A 23,897-nucleotide genomic window follows, 5' to 3' on the forward strand; every position below is an offset into this window, starting at 1 on the left:
ATCCCTCTTGAAGTATAAAGAAGTGGCAACTTTCATTTATGGGAGCAAGTTTATTACGACTTACCATTGAGTGTTGTGATACTCCACACAACTGGCAGTTTTAGAGATTGTTCCTCCAGGGAAAATGTGTAGGGGCCAGTATATTTATTGTCTGGTACTCTAGCTGAGACAACCACAGAACGTAGTGAACTACAAATTGTTTTCTTTTCAAGGACAACTGTTGGACAATTTTCATTAAAACCAGGTACTTCAACATATATGGTGCCTGTAGCAGTTTTACCTGTGTTTTCTGTAAGAACAACATTTTAGAGTCAAAGAAATATTCAGAATAAGTTGTACCCCAAAAACCTTTTATTTATTTATTTATTTATTTATTTATTTATTTTTGTTTTTATTTATTTATGATAGGCACACAGTGAGAGAGAGAGAGAGGCAGAGACACAGGCAGAGGGAGAAGCAGGCTCCATGCACCGGGAGCCCGACGTGGGATCCGATCCCAGGTCTCCAGGATCGCACCCTGGGCCAAAGGCAGGCGCTAAACCGCTGCGCCACCCAGGGATCCCCCCAAAAACCTTTTAAATGTCTCCTGCATGTAGCCAACTTAGTATGTCTTCTCATGAAGAATTATATTGGTTATTCTTACAAGTAAAAAGCCACATCTTATAAAAAGCAAATTTATCAACTTGGCTGGTGTCTCTAATTTATTAACATTGTCTATTAATTTAATATGCTTGGAACCAAGACCTGTAAGGTGATGAATTCACTGATTACAAATGAAATCAACATAAAAACAATAGTTTTCTTAAGTGTATCCTACTGTGTGAACCCAGCACTGTGTGAAAGATTTTTACTTCTAAAGCTTGAGCTAAAGTATTTGGAATAAGCAAAGATTTATTTTTACTATACAAGATATAAAAGTTTATTGAAGAAAAAATTTTTCAGTATTGGCAATCAAAAACAATAAAGTAAAAATTTCTCAGTGGTAAGACTATGAATAATTTCTGTTGTTTCCCTTAGGGCTTTTTGCTCTTTTCCTAGGTGATTTGATCTTTGGTGTTATTTTTCTGTTATATTTTCTTATGTTCGCATACTGCCAGAGCACAAATTATACTTGATGAAACACAGAACACCCAATGAAACAATAAAACATTCCAGAAGATTTTATTGTTCAATGATCTGGTCACATGAGGTCTCTGTAAGATAACTCACTTTTATAAGTAACTCACAAAGGCACATTTGAGTTGAGCTTTCCTGACATGCCCTCTGTATCAATTTTTATCCCTCCATGTCTCAAACCCAGAAATTTCTTTGGATCTAAAAATTTCTGCCTCAACACAGCAGACCACAGGGACTGAACATAGAATTTGATGGTACTACAAACTCCACTGAGTAATTGGAATACTCAGCCTTCTAGATTCAGGTGCCTCAGATTTGAGACCCAAGGCCCCTAAGATAAGTAACATTATTTAGTGGTAAAAGTAATATGTTAAATAATTGGAATCATCTATTCATAAAGAAATGCCAATTAGAGTGGGATTTCTTTAATAAATGATTGCAGTATATATTTTTAAGATTTTTATTTATTTTTAAAGATTTTATTTATTCATGAGAGATGGAGAGAGAGAGAGAGAGAGAGAGAGAGAGAGAGGCAGAGACACAGGCAGAGGGAGAGGCAGGCTCTATTCAGGGAGCGCGATGTGGGACTTGATCCCAGTCTCCAGGATCAGGCCCTGGGCTGACAGGGGCGCTAAACTGCTGAGCCACCCGGGCTGCCCAAGATTTTTATTTTTTAAATAAAGTCTAAACCCAATGTGGGGTTCAAACTCATGGCCCCAAGATCAGAGAGTTGCATGTTCTACTGACTAAGCCAGGCAGGCGCCCCATTTTGAAATATTTTTCTTACCATCAATGGCCAGAACCTCAGCTGTGATTGTCTTGTTAACTATGAAAGTAGAATCCCGATCAATGTTTCTGACAAATTTGATTTGAGCAGTTTTTGGATCAATGAATAGTAAACCACCATCATTACGTCCCATGACATACCTGTTTTATGACAGAAAAAATATAGTTTTCTTTCAAATATGAAATGTTGCCTATTTAATGAAAAGAACTCATTTTATATTTAATGTATTTATATGTAATTTAAGATACTGAAATACATTCTTCCAAACAGTGGCAGAAAATTAGTATATTAACACAAACAAGCAATATTTCATAATCCTTAAGTATCAGCCTGGTTTTTCAATTTTCTACTCTGTGCAATAAAGTAATTGTGTTCTTGCTCTTACAGCAACTACTTTGCATGATGTTCTTATATTTGGGGCATATATGTTTTGTACATGCTGTTTCATTTGATTGCACCATGATCTTCTGAGAACTACTCTTTTTAAAGACTCAATTGAAAGTTTCTGTGAAATATTTTCCTGATTTCTCTCCAAAGGCTAAGGTATTCTTTTCTTCATTTACACTTTAACTTAGGCTTGTTATCTTTGCTCATAGCACGGTATGTTCCAATGATTTGGCTATATGTCTTTCCTTGAATTAGCCAGTTTCTTGAGTTGGCCACTTTGTATCTTATTTTATTTTTGGCATATAATAGTTTAGGTATTTTTTTGTAGTAGCTTATAAATTAAAACTACATCAAGAAATAGTAAAAACAGTCTTACTTGACATATGAGGCAGCTTTGTTAGTGTCTTCATCAATGGCTTGATATGTTCCCAGGACATAATTGACCAGTTTTTTACTACTTATGCCTTTCCGCACAGTGAATGTCTTGGAAGCAGGATGGAATGCAATTCCTTCTTTCACATTGACTACTTGAATCGTGACTGGTGTTGACTTCACTTGATACTGAGAAATTACTGATTGGTGAAATTCAGCTTTGTTTTTGACAGCAATACTAAATTGTACACTTTGTAGTTGTTCATAATCTAGAGCCTAGAGTAAAAAATAAAAATTAGAAGGAAAGAAGTATCACAGAGATACAATCCAGCATACTCTTTTTATTTCTATATAGCAAGATAGCTTCAGAAATCATTGTAATGTTGAAATGGAGAAATCATTAATATTCTTAACTCATAAGATCTCATAACCAATATTTGCAAAATAGGATACCTCTTTTTAGACTACTAAAACATCATTAAATTTCTTTCAGCTATGTGGTACAATGGAAAGAATCCCAAATTTGCTGTGGTAGCATGGTTTGAGTCCTGGTTCTGCCACCTAATAGCTGTGTGATTCATGGCACAATATTTAATTTCTCTGATTCTCAAATTTTCACTTCTGAAAAAAACCCCAACACTTTATCTCATCAGATCGTGGTGAGGACTGCACAAATTTAGTCCCATAATACATTCCTACAAATGACACTTATAGCCATTCCCAGATTAGCTACTGAATTCATGTGTAATAGTATCTTTCCCAACTGGAAATTCCTAGGTGGCAAAGACAAATTGTTGTAATAAATTTGGTTGACAAATATGTCTCTGCAAAGCAGTGGGGAGTGATCCACCAAATTTTTGTAGAACAATTTTCAGATGGTCTTACATGATAACTATTTGTTTGACCCTCTAATTGAGGAGGCCCAAATCAAGGCCTGAGAAATTCCAGGAGAACTCTTTTCTTTAATATATTTTTTGAAAGTGATGAGATAAGGAAATGTTCATTTGGGTTATATTTATATCTTACTGAAAATAATTAAAGTAAGAGATCTGGATTTGAGTTTTAGGTTTGCAATGACTAGTTTTGTGGGCCCAAGCGTTCCTCAGTGGAGTGGAAGAGAAAAGAGTAAGTGAATGAAAAAGTGTAAACAAGTAATTATAATAGAAGCGGTAAGTGACAGAAGAAATTAGAGTCTATGTGCAAAAATGAGTCAATACTTGTACTGGGGACAGTTAGGACACCTGAGAGGTTTCAGGTGAGCTGAGTGTTGAAGGATGAAAAGTATGCAGGCAAAGGTGAAATATTTGCAAATGCCCAGAGTTGTAGAAGGTGACAGAGAGCTGGTTGCAGATGGTGAGTGAGGGCTTGTATATAATTCTGAGGAGTCTGGAGGTCATCTTCAAGCCCAGCAGCTGGTCATCAATCCTGGCTGCAGTTAGAGTTCTCTGCAGAACCTTTAAGACCTGCCACTGCCTGGGCTACCCCACAGTTCCTACATTTCTACTGGCAAGGAAAATTTGCCGGTGATACAAGTGAATAGTAAGAGTTGAGGGCTACTTCCACAGCTGATGGAGAACAAGGAAAAGTTTTAAAGAACAGAGTAATCCACATAGGTTTTAAGAAAAACATGGCAATAGATTGGTGGTAGTAGAAGAATGAAGCAGAGTAGAAGCAGAAGGTAAGGACATCTATCAGGAGAGATTACAGTCATCTGAGAATAAGGAGACAAGACTAGATAGATTGTAGGCCATAGGAAGGAAGACCAGGGCCAGACTTTAAGGACAATTTCTAGGGCAGAATTTGGATGACTGGTTGTTGTGCCAGTGTTATGATTGAAGGGTAAGGCCCAAGTTGCTGGTTTGAACAACTAGATGACTCCAAGACAGGAGAGAGAGAAGACACCATCTTCAGGGATTGCTGAAAGTTTATAACAAACCCTTGCAAGTGATGGTTATAGCCCTCTTTCTGAAAAGCAGAGTAATAGGAACTGTTTGCATAGCTTCCAGTACTCAGGGACTCCAGCAATTTCTTTGTTAAGGAGATATTATGGGCTTGTCACTCTATTCGACTCAAGGAAATAAAGAAAGAAGGTCCCCTATAGTCCAGTGTCCTGTGCCAAGGAATGTCTTTAAATAGTGGCTATTTTTTCTAGTCTATACAGTGTCCAGGCAGAAATATCCTTACGTTATTCCAGATTGGGTTCTGTGTGTGTGTGTGTGTGTGGGGTGTCTGTTAATAGGCAGGCATGTTAAGTGGAAAGTTTACTCAATTTTTATTTTTTATCTTGCAGATTTAATTATACATTCTCATTTCCCCAAAAGTTGCCCTTTCTCCCACCTTATGACTGTAATAATCCACTTAAAGCAATTTGACAAATTCACAAACCACAATATCATGTATTCTTATGTTTTCCTAACTTCAGTTGTAGAGATTAATGAGATTAAGTCAAGAAATGTGTTTTGTGTTCTTGTGCTTAAAGCAACCACATCTATAAATATATGCATATTAGTGTATTTGTGTTTATTATAGAAAGTATGGTGGCTTGGAAGGAAATAAATCAACATGTTTTTAAAAAGCTGTCCTTAAGTAGTAGGGCTATGTGTGTGTCTTTAAAAAATTCTATCTACTTTTATGTGTTTTCTAAGTTTTCTATAAAGTAGTGGTATTATTAATATGTGAATAAAGTTTATTTGTAGAAATGATAGTTTGGACTAATATGGAATATTTTTTACCACTGAAGGGAAACAGACGTTATTACCTTAACCACCTTCAGAATGCCTTCATTAGTTCTGGGATCAGTTTGTATTTCAAACCAATTCCCTTCATTTCCAGAAGTAAAGAAATACACTGCAAGCCAATTATCTGTGAATTCTTCATCCCAATCTATAACTTGAAATCGAAGCAACTCAGAACTTAAAGTATTTTCCTTAATATGTGCTGAATACTAAAAACGAGAGAAGCAGAATTTAAGAGTTAGTGTCAGGTTTTATCTAAAAAGGTTATATTTATTCTGAATAGCATTAATCATTAATTCTCAAATTATGTGTTGTCTCTTCCTGGTTACTAAATTCTTGTATTTTACATAAGCTTATTTTTTAAGAAAAGTGCAGAGAACTTAAATAGAAGCCAGTAAGCAGACAAATACCGAATTAGAATGGCAAAACATGAAATAAAAAGATGCATTTAAATTATTCTTTAAGGAGGGCAAGGTATACCTGAGATTCTTTGAACATTGGGAAATTATCATTAACATCTTTCACTTTGATACTACATTCACATTGAGTTGATAGTCCTTCTCCATCTTTGTCTGCACCACTCACAACCAGACGATAACTGCTAACTTGCTAAATTTGGAGAAAAATAAAGAAAAATAATTAATCTCCAGTGCCAAGAATACAAATAACTATCTGCTTGTTGTGTGTAAAGAGGTGGAAGTATTCGAGCTCATGGTTTTATTCTCTAGAATAATCACATGAGTTGTTCATTGTCCATCATAGAGGAGGCATATGGGGCTCTGGATAGTTGTTTTTTATGGGGCCAGAACAGGTTTCTCTTTTGTGAGCTTCTTAGAGCAAGAAAGTACACTTGAAGCAAAACGGGCAGCTTATTTGAGAGAAGTTCACTTATGGAACTTTCCTATTGGTCTATTTGGAGAATCATTTGCACAGAAGTAATATAAAGTCTGACGGTATTGTGTGGTGATAAAGATGGTGGTGGTGGTGATGGTAATTATGGTGGTAGGGCAATGGGAAAGAGAGAAAGAGGATTCTTTAGTGTTCTGGGAGCAGGGTCAAATTAAATGTAGTCAGAAGAAAAAGTGTAATATCAGAGAAGGCTTTATTCCAGAAAGAAATTTCTTCTGTCATCTGAAAAATTTATTTTTCCTCCACCATATAAGGAATCTGTCAATGTATGCCAACATGTGATGCCTCCTTTTACTCTCCAGTTTACCTCCCACTGATATGCTGATACTTGTTTGTTTAGTGTACAATTGATTATACGGTTCTGAGGTTCACATCTCACCCCATCAGAATCCTATTGAAATGCAAACAGTTTCCCTAGACTGGCCCTGGTGAATTTAGAGAAACTCTTTTCCTTTATCCTTTCATTTGCAGGTAAAATGGGGTCAACTTTCTGGGCTTTTCTTACAATCACTTTTTTTTTTTTTAAACTATTGAATGTTCCCAAATGCCTTGCTTTACCTCTCGATCAAGAGAATTGGTCAAAGTACGGACTTCCCCAGTGTGTCTGCTTAGGAGGAACATGGGTGTGCCTGCAGGTTCCTGAGAGACAATTTTGAAGGCAATTTTAGAATTCAGGTGGTTTGGTTCATCTGCGTCTGTGGCATTTAATATCATCACCAGTGAGTCTAGAAATTCAGAAAAAGCTCATTAAAACATATGTAAGAATTGACATTCTTTTCACATTAAATATTCAACACAATTTCAAATTGACCTTTGTTTTTTAAAATCTTAAATATATCTGTGTGCTCAAAAATGAATTACATGTATTTGCAATATCCCTTATTGTCTCTCTTGATCAGATGGAACTGTTCTGCCTTCCATAGAATCTTCCTGCTGCCCTTAAGCCATGGTTGTGTTGGAGTGGAGACTATTTTCTCTTTATTTCTTCCCTGGATGGATGGCATTGTCATTCTCCCCTTTCCACAAATAATCCAAGTAATCGTATCTCTGTCCTTTATAATCTAAAAAAATCTAGCTGATGCATCCAGGCTGCTTAAGGCCACCCCCTTTAGCTTTATGACAACCAGGTACACATGTGATACACACACACACACACACACACACACACACACACACACACACAATAAGATACTATTGACTCGATAACAGGGCCGCAACCTAGAAATATGGTGGCAGTGGATAATTAGCTCAGGAAGGAAGGAAGACCCAGGTTATTTTGATGAATTTTAGAAAAGAAGACCCAAGTTATATTGATAAATTTTTCTGCAAAGCTACTGAGGAAACTAAGAGAATAAATTAGCTTATAAAAATGATATACTAGAGTGAGTCCCGTATTTTAAAATAAAAAAAAAACAGAAGTGGTAGATACTGTAAAAAGACTTACTTGAAGCACTATTTTCTTCAATTTCACCCATGAATATACTTTGTGAAAATACTGGAGCATTGTCATTGACATCTAAAATTTTAACTGTTAATATAAGTGGTTTCTCTACATCTTGTCCTAGGATATTTAGAGCATGACATGTAATCTAGAAAAAAGAGGAAAATGTTACTTATTTACTCTATAAACAGTTTGCATACTACTAAAATTTGTAGAAATGAGGCCTCTACTGGCATGTATAGACCTTTTGTGCACAGAAGAAAATGGTTCCCCAAAAAGTAGACAAAAGGAAGAAAAGATGGCCACACTGGGCAGGCCAGTTAGGCAAGCTGTCCTTTCTTCCAGACTGGTACTGTCTTATGGCAAGGTGAAGATCTTTTGCAGGATACATGTTGGATTTTAGTGCCTACCCATGCACACTCCTGATATAGTCGTTCAGGGGCACAACCATAAGTGAAGTCTCTTTATAAAAGGGATGAACATTGTTATTTGTTGGTGGATTGATTCATGCACTGATCTCTCTTCTAAATTAACCAGTATCACATTTAAAGTCACCAGCCATGAAGGTAAGGGTGCTGAATATTGAGGACACAAACTTACCTGGAAGCTTGGAGTTTCCTCACGATCAACTATGGCTGTTATGTTTATTTCTCCAGTGTTTTTGTCAACAACAAAGATTCCAAAAGGGGGTTGATCAATTCCCATTCCAGAAATTCGATAGGTAATTTTCTGAGTTGCTTGGAAATCTGAAGTAATCTGTAGCCCCAAATACCCAAAATGTGAATGTGATCATCAGTCAGACCTTTTCCTTCCCCTTTTCTCCACCTTTGTAGTCTTTTTTTTTTTAAAGATCTTATTTATTTATTCATGAAAGGCACAGAGAGAGAGAGAGAGAGAGAGAGGCAAAGACACAGGCAGGCGGAGAAGCAGGCTCCCTGTGGGGAGCCTGATACAGGACTAGATCTCAGAACCCTGGGATTAGACTTGAGCCGAAGGCAGACGCTCAACCACTGAGCCACTAAGGTGCCCCTCCACCTTCACAGTCTTAAGTTTTCTGTTTATTTTATGTACTCTTTCTGACACTATGGTGCTTACTCTTTGCTTTGAGGAATACTAGGAATGTGAAATATTTCAAACTGTATTGACCAACCAGTATGGACCAATATGCATTAATCATTTTGGCTTTGGAATGTTTGCTCAGATTGTGGCTACCATGGTGATGTGAAAAGGTGGAGAGAAAGTCATGGATACTTAATATTGACAAGACTACTTCTAAATGCTCCTTTCTTTAACAAAGAATATTTTTTAAAAAAAGACATTTATTTTAGTTTAAATAGGGGGAGCTGGAGAGAAATAGAAGAGAGGGATTATACAGTAAGTGTTAAAATATGTATTACAGTAAATTGCTTATTATTAATTATTTTATTATTATAATTTTAAGCTTTTTAATATGGACAATTTCAAATATATGTAAACTTAGAATAGTATAATGAACCTGATATATCTCATCACCCAGTTTTAATAATTATGAATACATGGACCCCTGCAACCGTTTATCTTATTGTCTTATCCATATATTTTTTTCTATTTGTTTGCTGGAATCCAAATCTAAATAAGGATTGAAATTGGTCCACATATCTCTTAATTATTTTTTATTACTCTGGAAGCCATAGTGCCTTCATTTCACTCTATATTATTATTATTGTATTTTTTTTGGTTGAAGATATCAGGTCATTTGTTCTATGGACTCCCCAGGATGCATTTTGATAAATGGAGTTGCCATATCATTTTAATTTACATTTATTATGTTTATTCCAAAACCTCACATTGCCCTTGTGATTTGACTTACTTTGGCAATTGGATTTCTTCTGGAATTGTCTTCCCTTTCTCTGCAGGGTTTCGCAAATTTCACCCATTCACGTTTGTATCTCCTTCTGCCTTGTACTGCAGTCTCATCTTCTCCATGTTGACCCTTTGTCTTATGTAAAAGGGCATCTCATTTTATTATGCACATTGTTGGAAATTTTTGCTTCAAGTATTGTTTATCAACACCTAGGTTGAGGAGCCCCCTGTGTTTCATGGTATCTAGGACTATTGAATGTCTATTTTGCTTGGCCTCATACTTCATCAAGCAAAGAAGAAAAACATTAAATATCTAAAACAATTATAGAATCATATGATATTTAATATTGGCATTTAATTGTATTTTATATTTCCTTTATATATTCCACAATATCTCAATGCTCTGGGCACCTAGGACCTGCTTACTTAAAACTTGTTGATTTGTTTAAAATAAGAAGAAAGAATGCATGACATAAAGTACAATAATGATATTTATACATTCTTGGTATTTAAAGTTGGGTTAATTTTAATTTTATTTTCACAATTACTTAATAGTTTTAAACATTAAATATTTATTTTTCCCCAATACAATTTTAATTTTTTGAACTTAACTATTATTTTAGTTACAAAAAACTTTTTCATACTTTACCTCTATTCTCAGTTCTCCATGAACCAGTATGAGCACCTGTAGACATTTAAATAAGTCAAGTTAAATGTGAATTCTTCAAATAAGTAACTGTATAAGATAATTCTGTTCATACTGTAGTTTGTTTCTATTTAAAAAGAAGTGGATTTGGAGACGTATTCAAAGGGGTAAAATCTTCCCGGGAAAAGAAAATACTCTCAATATAAGCAAGTTCTTCCAGTTTTTTAAATCTGACTCAGAATTTTAATGATATACAAAAGAATCTATTGAATTCTGCAAAACTGTACCTAACAGCCAATTGCAGCTACTAGATATTTCTTACGTGGCTATTCTATAAAGACTTTCCAGAAACTACGGGAGATAACTACTTTCAGAAACAGTGGTGAGCTTCATTGTGATAAGCTATTAGTTAGCTGCACTTTCTTAGTTGTTTGACACTGGAGAGGATGAAACAGAACTAGTGAGATTTAGAGAGTAGAACACAAATGATGGGGAGATGCTATTCCAATCACAAGTACTGTTTACTGTGGGATGCGGACCTGCTAATCTCTGCCCTATTTTTTTTTTAAGATTTTATTTATTTATTCATGACAGAGAGAGAGAGAGAGAGAGAGAGAGAGAGAGAGAGGCAGAGACACAGGCAGAGGGAGAAGCTGGCTCCATGCAGGGAGCCTGACATGAGACTTGATCCCAGGTCTCCAGGATCACACCCTGGGCTGAAGGCGGTACTAAACCGCGGAGCCACCCAGGCTGCCCTATTATTTCAACTTACATGTTGAGCTTAATTTTTTCACTGATCTGAAAAAATTAAATCAGGATAAAATGAAGTTAGGCCATCTACGGTCTTTACTTTCTCAAGAACATATGGGACCTTCATTTGTGTTGCTTTCCACCTTGTTTTCTACCTGGAGTACATTTTTTTTTTTTTTACTATAGTTGACATTCAGTGTTATATTAGTTTCAAATGAGTGATTTGACAAGTGTATACATTATGCTATGTTCGCCACAAGCACAGCTGCCATCTGTCTTGTTATATTGCTCTTATGATATTATTGACTATTGACTATTATTCACTATTCTTTATGCTGTGCTTTTTATGCCTGTAACTTATTCATTCCATACCTGGAAGCCTATATTATCTCCCACTCACTTTCACTCATTTTGCTTAACCCCTTACTATTCTCCCCTCTGGCAACCATCAGTCTGTATTGATAGGTCTGATTCCACTTTTCTTTTCTTTCTTTTCTTTTCTTTTCTTTTCTTTTCTTTTCTTTTTTTCTTTCTTTTCTTTTCTTTTCTTTCTTTTCTCTTTCTTTTCTTTTCTTTCTTTTTCTTTTGGATTCCACTTATGAGTGGAATCGTAGGGTATTCGGCTTTCTCAGTATTCGGCTTTATTTCACTTAGCATAATACCCTCTAGGTCCATCTGTGTTGTCTCAGATAGCATGAGCTCATCCTTTTTCATGGATGTGTAATATTCCATTACATTGTCCTTATCCATTCATCTATTGATGGACACTTAAGTTGACTCCATATGTTGGTTATTATAAATGATGCTGAAATAAGCATGGGGATGCATATGTCTTTATGACTAAGTGTTTTTGAGTAGATATCCAATAGTGGAATTATTGGATCATATGGTAATTCTATTTTTAATTTTTTGAGGAACCTCCATGCTGTTTTCCACAGAGGCTGTACCGATTTCAATTACCACCACCAGTATACAAGGGTTTTTTCCCCACACATCCTTGTAAACACTTTTTATTTCTTGTCATTTTGAGTTTAGCCATTCAAACTGGTAAGGTGATACTTCCTCTTTACCCACTTAAATATTTCTCATTTTTTAAGATCAGTTCAAGTTCCAACAATTGCCATGAAGCTGTCCTTACTCGTCTTTTTTTCCCTTTTTTATTTTTTAAAGATTTTATTTTTTAAAATTTATTCATGAGAGACACAGAGGGAGAGAGAGTCAGAGACACAGGCAGAGGGAGAAGCAGGCCCCATGCAGGGAGCCCGATGTGGGACTCGATCCCGGGTCTCCAGGATCATGCCCTGGGCTGTAGGCAGTGCTAAACCACTGTGCCACTGGGGCTGCCCCTTACTTGTCTTCTTTTCTGAGTTTTTTCAACACATATTTTGTACCATGCAGTTTAACCCATAAGGGTTTGCCACAGTTTACTATTTCTTATTGTTTTATATGCATTATGATGTTAAGCCAAGAGAATTGTAAGCTTTCCAAATCAGTATGTCTATGTTATTTGTTTCTTGTAATTGATATAACCTTTTCCTCAGCAGAATTTAACAAATATTTGCTGACCTACTGATTATCTGATGTGAGGAGAATCTGGTAGGGAAAAGATTGTGAAAAATAAATCAGAAAAAAAAGAATTAGAGTAATATTAGTAGCTAAAGTTTATTATGATTTTTGTATCAGTTGCTGTTTATAGACCTTTAAATTTATTATCTCATTTAATACTTATAGTACCCATCTGTTGGAGATACTACTATTAGAGACTATTCTATGGATGAAGAAATGGAAGCCAGGGATAGACTCTAAGATTATGCATGAGATCCACGGAAGTAGTGCTAGCTAGTCTAGGGTAGCTCTTTTTCATCTCTAGAATGGGATAGGAGTAGATCACATCCACTCCCTTCTGGGAAATTTGTAAAGTGAATTAGGTGACTCAAAGATATCATTATAAGTTTTAAAGATGATTTTTTATTAATTATTTTTGGAAAACAATATATATAAAAATGAGTGATTTGTCTGTTATGGTATCTCATAGCATATATGTATGTATATGTAGTTTCTCTCTCTCTATATATATACACACATATATATAACGGGCTTTTTAAAATTAAAATGTAAAATCCCCAAAACATTCTAATAAGCTTTATATTTCAGGACAAATTCCTTTATTGAACAAAAATGATATATATTTAATTACTTAGAAATTACTATTTAATTTTGGACAATCCAATTTTCAATAATTGATTTAAGAGTAAACTCAATTAATTTAGAAAGTTAAGCCTCATATCATGATAGAAATGCTAAGGAAAACAAATACTAGATATTCTCAACAAATTGGGTATTCTTAAATGTAAATGCCTATTTTAAATGCTGTGCAGGATATAGTCAAATGTAGTAATTCAGAATTGGATACCAGATCTTAAATCCCAGTCTCACCACTTACTGTTTGTATAATTTAGGAACATTACTTAATCTTTCAATTTCCCAGTCTGTAAAATAGGGATAATAATTCTACTTACCTTATAGGTTTGTTGTGAAGATTAAATGAATTAATAGGTCTAAAGCACATAGATGAACACTAGTTCACAGTAAGTGCTTAATAAGTGTTAATCACTTCTGTCACGAAACTTTCATGTATGTGCTTCCAAAGTGAGCCCTGTCACCAAACTTTAAAAAAAGATATGAGAGTCACTTTAATATGAAGTGGCCTTTTATTATTATTATTCACATCAAGGCACATCAGAAAGAGTCAAGAACCAGCATTCTACTGTACAGTTGTGTGGGTTCCTCCGTGCACAAATTTAGGGGGGTACTGTTGACATTGTAGTTTATGTGAATGTATCTTCTGGAGTTTTGCAGTATTTAACAGCCTCATCAGCTGTGCAGTGGCCGTATAAGAAAAATGTGCATATTAGGTGGATTCAATTATTCATAGTATAATTATGGACAGTAACCAGTTATCCATATAATTTTCTTGTGATGAACTTCCCAAAACAAGTCCTTACCTTAGGCTATCAGCCTGACTCTTAACTGGAAATGAAGAGCCAAAGGCTAGGAGGTTTATGAGAAACCACATGGGACACTAAATGTTCTGGCTCCAAATGAAAACTGGTTTCAGGTATTAAGCAATTGGGAGTGGTAATTGGAAGATGTAATTATATCTTTCCTGACATTTGCTCAATCAGGCAAGACTGGCCAGAATTGCTTGTCAAGTTTATTCTGAATTTAGAATCTTAACATTTGGAGAAATTCAGGAGCACGTTTATTTTCACATATTTATTAGCCCTGGAAACTGAATTGTTTCATCAATCAAGAGAAGGAAAGATACCGCAAAGATTTTCCTTCTATTAATGATTTGGGCCATTTACATTTTTCACAGAACTAGAACAAAGACTCTTGAAATTTTTTGTGAAACCTCACAAGACCCCAAATAGCCAAAGCAATCTTGAAAAAGAACAAACCTGGAGGTATCACATTCCCTAACTTCAAACTGTACTACCAAACTATAGTAAACAGTATAGTACTGGCATAAAAATAGACACATAGATCAATCGAATAGAGCCCAGAAACAAACCCACACATATATGGTCAATGAATCCATAATGAAGGAGGCAAGAAAGACAGTCTCTTTCACAAATGGTATGGGAAAAATTGGACAGCTACATGAAAAATAATGAAACTGGAACACCAACTTACACCATATGCAAAAATAAATTCGAATGGATTAAAGACTTGAATGTGAGAACTGAAAACGCAAAACTCCCAGAAGAAAACATAGGCAGTGAGCTCTTGACATTTATCTCAGCAATATTTTTTTGGAGCAGTCTCCTTAGGCCAAGGGAACAAAAACTAAAATAAACAGATGGGACTACATCAAACTAAAAAGCTTTTGCACAGTGAAGGAAACCACCAATGAAATAAAAAGTCAGCCTATTGAATGGAGGAAGACATTTGCAAGTCATCTGTCTGATAAGGGATTAATACCCAATACATTATAAAGAACTTACACAACTTTGTATAAACAAAACCCCAATTAAAAAACAGGTGAAGATTTAAATAGGCATTTCCAGAGAAGACATCCAGATAGCCAACAGGCATGAAAAGATGTTCAGTATCACTAATCATCAGGGAAATGCAGGCGATATCATCTCACACCTCACACATATCATATTGGCTATAACTAAAAAGATAAAAAATGACACGAGTTGGCAAGGATGTGGGGAAAAGGAAACCCCCAGTTTGGCAGGAATATAAATTGATATGGTCACTATGGAAAACAGTATAGATGTTTCTCAAAAAAATAAAAATAGAAGTACTATATAATTCAGCAATTCCATTTCTGTGTATTTATCTAGGAAAATGAAAACATCAATTCAAAGAGATAAATGTACCCCTATATTCACTGCAGCATTATTTGCAATAGCCAAGATATAGAATCAACCTAAGTGTCCATCAATAGATGAATAGATATAGAAGGCGTAATATATACATATATATTACATATACATTACATACACATACATGCATGCTCATGCAATGAAATATTACTCAGCCATAAAAAGGAATGAAATCTTGCTATTTGTGACAACATAGATGGACCTAGAAGGTATTATGCTAAGTGAAATAAGTCAAACCGAGAAAAACAAATACCATGTGATTTACTTATATATGGAATCTAAAAAGCAAAACAAATAAACAGACAAAATAAAACAGACAGAGACTTATAGATACAGAAAATAACCTTTTGGTTACCAGAGAGAGGAGGGATTAGGGAACAGGTAATATAGGCAAAGGATATTTAGAGGTATAGGCTTCCGGTTATAAAATTAGTAAGTTATGGGAATGTAATGTACAGCATAAGGAATGTACAGCATAAGGAATATAGTCAATGATATTGATACTGTATGGTATTGGACTCATCATGAGGATAATTTTGTAATGCATAAAAATATCAAATCACTATGAGGTACACCTGAAATTAATAGGATATCATACATCAATTACACTTCAGTTAAAAAAAATTGGACCATTTACTTACAATTCTTTATCAGAAATTTTCTTTTTTGTATGTTCTATAGAAGAAAGTGGTTGGAAATAGTTCTACTATGTTTAGAAAACATTCTAACACAGAATTTGATATTTAAACTACTCTTTTTTTCCCCAGCACTAAACCAACACTACTAATTTCTTTAAAACTTTGTGCTTTAAAAATCTTTGGATTTCAAGTATCACTATTAGTTTTGTAGTAAGTAAACTTTTGCATAATATAGTAACATGAAATGAAATAGCTCATTGTCCATATGCTAATAGAAGTGTTATATGACAAACTTGCGGATTTTGTGGACTGTAAAACATTGAACAATGATCTCCTTTGAGGATAGACATTTTTAAAAGGTTAAATCTCTGAAGATAAATATTTTTCCTTTTTTAAGATTTTATTTATTTAAGAGAGAGAGACACAAGCAGAAGGAACAGAACAGGGGGAGAGGGAGAAGCAGGCCCCCTACTGAGCAGGGAGCACCACATGAGTCTCGATCCTAAGACCTTGGGATCATGACCTGAGCTGGAGACAAACTCTGCCCAGATGCCCTGATAAGTATTTTTCAATCACAATTTTTTCCCCCAAATGTTTATTTTTTAATGTGTGAAATGGATCAAATATGCACAGGACACTGGTCACTATTACATTTTTTTTTTTTTACTATATGTAGGTGTTCCCCATGCCTTCATCTTTCAAGTAATTGGACTAAACAGTTGAAATTTTGAGTAATGCTCGAAGTTTGAAAGTGTTATTTTCTCACACCCACTATTATGCAAATATAAGATATAGTTTGATATGCTCTTTCACTCAAGAAAAAATATAGATCCTCTCTTGACTTATTGAAACTGGTGGTGGTGGTTACTTAAAATAGTAAGGTAGAATTTTAAGAAGTTACCAAGAATAACCTGTATTACTAATGTAAATACTTCAAATGATAGGAGTCTTAGAAAACACTTTATATTTTCCAGAGCACTTGTTTGCACGTTGCTTTTTTTTTTTTAAAAAAAAGATGTATTTATTTCTTTATTTGAGAGAGAGAGAGAGAGAGAGAGAGAAAGAGAATGTAAGCAGGAGGAGAGGGAGAAGGAGAGAAGCAGACTCCTCACTGAGTGGAGATCCCAGTGTAAGGCTTGATTTCAGGTACCTGAGCTGAAACCAAGAGTCAGCTCAAGTTGGCTTAACCAACTGAGCCACCCAGGCGTCTCAACACACCTGTTGCTTCTTTATTCTTACTGTGGCAGAAGGCTGTGGTTATTGTCATTTGATAGTTAAGAAAATAAGGCCTGGAGTCAGTTATACAGGCATAGATTGAAGCCTGTGACTTTGCTGTCATAACTAGCTTCTCTAGGCAACCCTTCTATGGTCATAGGATGATGGAATTCCAATTCAGCACCTCTAAATATGTCTTCCAACTTTCAAACCTCACCCTTTGACAACAAAAGATGTACATTCCCACTCCACAGTGCTTTTAAAAACATTGATTTTTTTCCCCTTACTACACTATTTCAAAACTTGGGGTGAGTCCCCACTTCTAAAGGAACTTCATTAGCCTTCACAGAATGTACTTTTCAATCTGTCATCTACCTTTCCAACTCATGTCCAATGCAAACTGTCATTCTAGCCAAACCAGTATGTCCGTTGCCCCTAGGCAAATGCTGTAATTGTGCTTTCGTTTGCTCATGCTGGTCTGACAACTGAGGATATTCCCCTTTGGCCCATTCATGCTAATCAAAAAACAGCTAAAAATCTCACCTAGTCCATGGAGCCTTGTTTGTCAACCTCACTCTTAACTGATACTACATTATACGAACAGCATTAATGATAGACAAGCACTGTCCAATAGAAATAACAATAAGAACTATAAATGTGAGCCAAATATGTAATTTTAAATGTTCTAGTATTCATCTATTTAAAAAGCTTAAAGAGGTGAAATTAATTTTAACAACATATCTTTTATCCAATATATTCAAAATACTATCATTTTGTAGTCAACATAACTACATTGTAGTCAACATAACTACACTGACATTTTACATTCTTTTTTTCATAAAGTCTTCAAAATATGATGTATATTTTACACTTAACAACACATTTCATCTCAGACCAACCACATTTTAAGTGGCTATTAGCCACATGTGGCCTGTGGCTGCCATACTGGACAGAACGGGTCTAGACCATTCAGTTTAATTAATTATGTATGAAGTTATATTGTTGTTTAAATAGCTTGTGTGTGTGTAAAATTTTTCTAAGGGGAGGAAAATGTCTTCCTTTTCATACTTTCCTTCATGAGTAGCATTATAGAGACACTATGGGAGGTTATAGAATAGAGAGGCTTCATCTATCTATTTTTTAAACAATTGTGTGTCCACTGTAAGAGAGAGATCATAGGAAGCATTAGGGATATGAAGATGGATGAAACAGCCCTTAGTATAATGATGTAATGGTCACTCTAGAACCAGAGAGGTTCTTGAGAATGATGTGTCGAAGCAGAGAAAAGAGCTCCCCTAAGCTTGTGGTGGTCTAATTCTGTGTTCTTTTTTTTTAAATTTTTATTTATTTATTTATGATAGTCACACACACAGAGAGAGAGAGAGAGAGGCAGAGACACAGACAGAGGGAGAAGCAGGCTCCATGCACCGGGAGCCTGACGTGAGACTCGATCTCGGGTCTCCAGGATCGCGCCCTGGGCCAAAGGCAGGCGCCAAACCGCTGTGCCACCCAGGGATCCCCTATTCTGTGTTCTTATGACACCTTCTGATACCCCCTCCACCCTTGCCATAGCTTTCCAAGTTGGTCATTGGTTTGGATATGTGGATTATTAGGTTCTCTGAGGTTTAGTCTAGAAATTACCATCTGGAAAGGTGGGAATGTCATACAACTGTCTCATTTCTCTTTGGAATGTTTTTAGCTCAAATAAAGTCATTAGACAACCAAAACAATTAGTTACATTGTTATGATGAAAATAGACTCTAACAGAAGGGAAGATAACAATTTTCTGCTTAAATGTTGTCCTGAGAGGGCAACCTGGGAAACTCTGGCTCATGAGGCAGCCTATTCTAATTTTAGACACCTTTAATTTTTAGAAAGTTCTCTCTGAAGATCTATTTCCCTGCAGCTTCTTGAAGTCCAATTATCATTTCAACTTTTTAGATGAGGAGATGAGGGAAACTGGTGCCTAGGTCAACTCAGTTTATTATGAAGTGGGAATTAGGATTTTAAAAAAATTCACTTATGGTATATGTCACTATTTTATATCCTAATGTAACTGATTAAGTTGTGGCTTTTTTTTTTCTTCATGAAACAACATAGTTAAGGAACAAACCAGTCAGCTCCTCAGATTTCACTTCTCTTTTAGATAACAGTATGTAAATTTTTCTCCTTTTTAAAAAAGATTTTATTTATTTATTTATTTATTTATTTATTTATTTATTTATTTATTTGTGAGAGAGAGAGAGAGAGAACACAAGTAGGGATAGTGGCAGGCAGGGGGAAAGGATAAAGCAGGCTCTCCGCTGAGCAGGGAGTCAGATGTGGGACTTGATCCCAGGACTCTGGGATCATGACCTGAGCTGAAGGCAGACGCTTAACCCACTGAACCACGCAGGTGCCCCTCAATGAACAGAAGTGTTATTCTCCTGAAAATAAAATGGCCTCTAAAATGTTGTATGTCTTTTTTCCCCCAAAGTTGGGATGTTTTTTAACGTAATGGCTGACCAAATTTTTCCTAATAATCCTGTCAACTTCCCTACAGTCAAACATTGCTTTGATTTTAATTCAACGGTCTATTTTAAAAACATGTCAGGTATCAAGACCAGGCATGTACACTTCTTAGCCACATGCTTAAGAGATATGTAACCTTGGAAAATAGACCTTGTTCTCTTTCATGTGTTTTAGTTCGTGTTTTGGAAAGATGAATAAAAGCATTATGTTGAAGAAAGTGAAGGCCTTGTGGAAAATAGATCTAAGACCATGATTATTTAGTTCATTAACTAAAGAAATGCTAAATACTGACTTTCAAATTCTACTTCTCTCTGGTTTATTTTTCTGTGTAAAGTACAACATTAAAAAACCAGCAAAAGGAGGAGGTTGATAATCTTTGTGATTTTATTCTAATATTTATTTCCACTGCAGTCCTTTTAGAATATATAATACGGATTCAGCAATCAAATATAGTATGATCAAACAAGGAAGGAAACAGAGAAAGTTGTGATGATTTGAAAAAAAAAATTTGGACTTACCATTAAAATGGCCAGAGCCCCTGATGTTCTGAACAGGAGCCAAGTCATTTTCTCTGATTTCCCTGCTGGACGAATCCAAGGAAGCTGCTGCTTGGATCCTTCCAACTGTCTGCATATGTCTAAGAAAAGCCCTTTGCTAGCGACTCTGCCTCTTGGAGTCTATAGATGGTCTGTTATGCGACTCCTCCCCACCCTAAACCAAGGATTGGTCTCACCAGAAACGCTTGCATCACTTTTGCTCCCAGGTAAAAACTTAGACACACCTCAATTCCAAAAGCAATGAAATCCTTTGTTGGAGGCTGAAAGAAAAGTTCACAGGCTGAAGACAAAGTTTAATAGGAAGGTCCCAGATGAATAATAAATTAATCATGCTATGGAAGTGCAAAAGCCAGTCCTGACCACACTGAAAAAGAATCCAGTTGGCTTTTCTTCAGAGTTGCAATTAAAACTGAAAAGCAAAATGAAACACAAAAATCCCCTGAAAACTAACTTCTAGAAAAGCATTTATTTTTAGCCTGCATATATGTGGGTAGATTGAACTAAGTGAAATGTTGGTTTTAAGTAATAATATATTTTATTGAAAGTAATACACATCTAAAGAAGAAAACCATCAAGATACGCAACTATTAAGAATAGTTAAGAATACAGTTAAAAATAATTGAAATACAATAAAAAAATAATTAGAAATAATTGAAAATAATTAGGAATAAAATTAACGTAAACAGTTATAGGGTGCCTTGGATATTTGAAATATATAAATAATGCATTGCAAGACCACATCCCTGATAATAATCAGATGACATCGTTCCTCTTGTATTCCTTTTCATTTATAAGTTTTTGAAAAGGTAGGTTGTCTAGTGAAGAAGATAAACTTTGTGCACTTTTAATTACTCAAAACATTTCCTCTGGAGTAGTCAACTTTCTTGCTGCTGTGTATTTATGCACTTCTAAATATGTGCACACCACCCAAGTTAGGGGATAGGGGAAAAAATCTACTAAACCATTTTAGTTTGCTTTTAACATTCGAGTTAAAAACATTTTAAACATTTCAAAACGTTTAAAGAAAGTTTCAGTAAAACAATTTTATCTTTGTAAATATCTATGCACCAGATTGTAGAAGCTTTTTAGTTTCAGGAAAACCATTTCATCAGAGTATCTTAGGCAAAAAGGATTTTCTTTGTCTAAAAGTTAGGGAAGGGGGCAGCCCTGGTGGCCCACCGGTTTGGCGCCGCCTGCAGCCGGGGCTGTGATCCTGGAGACTCCGGATCGAGTCCCAGGTCGGGCTCCCTGCATGGAGCCTGATTTTCCCTCTGCCTGTGTCTCTGCCTCTCTCTCTTTCTCTCTGAATAAATAAATAAATAAAAATATTTTTTAAAAAAATAAATAAAAGTTAGGGAAGGGGCACCTGGGTGGCACAGTGGTTGAGCATCTGCCTTTGGCTCAGGTTGTGATCCCAGGGTCCTGGAATTGAGTCGCGCATTGGGCTCCCCACAGGGAACCTACTTCTCCCTCCGCCTATGTCTCTGCCTCTCTCTCTCTGTGTCTCTCATGAATAAAGAAACAAAATCTTTAAAAAACGTTAGGAAAAAAAGCACCTTGTGGACAACATCTTATGGGTTTTTAAAAAAAATTGTGGCAAAATACGCATAACAAAATTTATTATTTAAAAATTTTTAAGTGTAAAGCTGAGTGGCATTAAGTATACTCACATTGCTGTGCAATCATCATCACCATCCATATCCAGAAAAATGTTGTTTTTGTAATAAAACTTTTGTAAATAAAGTTTCATTGGGACATAGACATGGCCATTTGTTTATATATTAAGAATGACTGCCTTTGTGGTATAGTTGAGCAGAGCCTTTTTTAATAACATTCTAAGCTTTGGGGCAGGAAAGAAGAGAAAAATATAGTTAACTTTCAATTCTTTCCTGTCCCATGATTTAATATCTTGTAATTCTTCAAAGTCTGTACTAAAGACAAAAGAGATGATAGCAGTGAATTATGATATTTCTAGGCATATCTGCAGGTTGCACTGAATCTAAATTCTAGATATGGCTTACTTGTTCTCATTTACCTTTTCTAAAATTCCAGTTCCTTGACAACTTTAGGGCTTAAATATGTAAATTATCATTCCACACTTTCCTTACCTGAATATAGGTAGAGAAGTATTTTATTTTTGTATTTAAAAATACTAGTTACAGATTCTTAACCAAGTGGTATATAAAAGCTGTGGGCATCCATGTAGGAAAATAACACACCAGACTTGGCCTACTGCAGCCTGGCTCCATCTACGTGTCCCTCAAGGAGGATTGTAGAAATCCATTACAAATCCCATTGTGCATTCTACAGGCAGGCAGTGCTCTCTGATCTTCTATGTGCTATTGACAGTGCTTTAAGCCAACACTTCCTCTTATTTGAAGGATTTGGGACCTCAGTAAGGTTGCGGCCTGATTTGCATGGTGACAGGAAGGTAGGTAGTGGAGGTTGCTTCAGCTGAGGAGTGCATTTGCATAACATCTTTGGACTAAGCAATGTTTTCACTTGCCTTTTCATTTGTTAGTGATAAGGAAAGAAGGGAGCATTTTCCAGTGGTTTCTATTGAATACTTAGGTTATTACTCTCTGAATAATGGCTTTGGAAACCTAAGCCCAACTTGAAACTGGCTCTGACTCAAGAGGCTGAAATAAAAATGAGGATCATAACAATAATAATTATAATCTTTAGAAGGGAGCTTCATTGCACGTGTATATTGTGGTTCAACTGATGCACAATATTGACTATATAACAGTTGGACAGTAGGACACATCATAGGTTTGAAAAGCTAAAGAAACTATTCATCAATTTGCTAAAAATTGAACCATGGCATAAGGAGTGAAGTAATAAGGATGAATATTTATTCAAGTGGGCAGTAGTTCTGAAGTGTCCATGATGTTTCTAACACTTGTTATTCTATACTAGTTCTATTATTCACAAAGTAGAGACTATTAATGAGACTTTGCCTTCACTGGCAAGTCTTCACCAGTTTTTGTTTTTTTTTGTCTGGAAACATGTATGTTATATATTTTATATGCCAGATGTTACTAGTTTCTGATATTTAATTGTTCTTGAATATCCACAAAATAATGAATTAAGGTATTAATTTCATGAATCATATGTTAACAGAATTATACATACATCTTGAAGAGGCCTGCAAAAGTTGTGATCCGTCGTCCTTGGTCTTTGAAGGTGATAGAAATCAGATGTCTTCCATTACAATCATACCTGAAGGCATGCAGAAATGTCAGAGAATACAATAACTGCATCAGCAGAAAATAGTCTACACTTTAATCATTAGTGAAAATAGAGCTGTTAATCTAATTTTTTGTTAGATGGTGTATAACATGGTTCACCGTGTTTCTGTGATTTCTGGAATTACTTCTTTAAAAAGATTTGTATAATTTTTATGATATATTGACTGTAGCCCAAACTTCAGAAGGATAATTATGGGTGACTCCATATCTAAAAAATTTTTACATAAGGTATGGACCAGGGTCAACATCTTTTTGCTTTGATTTAATCTGATTAATCAATTGCTTATTTGTGAGAGTATTTTTGTCAGGTAATTAGCATGAAGGAGGAATATTTAAAATGCGC

The 23,897-nt window shown here is 35.4% G+C and overlaps 1 protein-coding gene across 1 annotated transcript in view; it reads right to left on the minus strand.

The window, feature by feature from the left end:
• DSG3 (desmoglein 3) overlaps positions 1–20,439 on the minus strand; it is a 31,306-nt gene extending 10,867 nt beyond the window's left edge. Inside the window, exons 1-11 of the mRNA XM_055324560.1 lie at positions 20,265–20,439; positions 10,239–10,274; positions 9,597–9,725; positions 8,348–8,503; positions 7,751–7,895; positions 6,865–7,031; positions 5,878–6,006; positions 5,421–5,606; positions 2,667–2,938; positions 1,904–2,043; positions 65–289 (exon numbers count right to left, since the gene is read on the minus strand). Of these exons, the coding sequence (XP_055180535.1) occupies positions 65–289; positions 1,904–2,043; positions 2,667–2,938; positions 5,421–5,606; positions 5,878–6,006; positions 6,865–7,031; positions 7,751–7,895; positions 8,348–8,503; positions 9,597–9,725; positions 10,239–10,274; positions 20,265–20,312 (1,633 nt within the window). The 5' untranslated portion in view covers positions 20,313–20,439. The remainder of the gene's footprint in view (positions 1–64; positions 290–1,903; positions 2,044–2,666; positions 2,939–5,420; positions 5,607–5,877; positions 6,007–6,864; positions 7,032–7,750; positions 7,896–8,347; positions 8,504–9,596; positions 9,726–10,238; positions 10,275–20,264) is intronic.
• Between the last annotated feature and the right edge of the window lie 3,458 nt (positions 20,440–23,897).

The sequence above is a fragment of the Nyctereutes procyonoides genome, unplaced genomic scaffold, assembly GCF_905146905.1.
Source record: "Nyctereutes procyonoides isolate TBG_1078 unplaced genomic scaffold, NYPRO_anot_genome, whole genome shotgun sequence".
Classification (NCBI taxonomy): domain Eukaryota; kingdom Metazoa; phylum Chordata; class Mammalia; order Carnivora; family Canidae; genus Nyctereutes; species Nyctereutes procyonoides.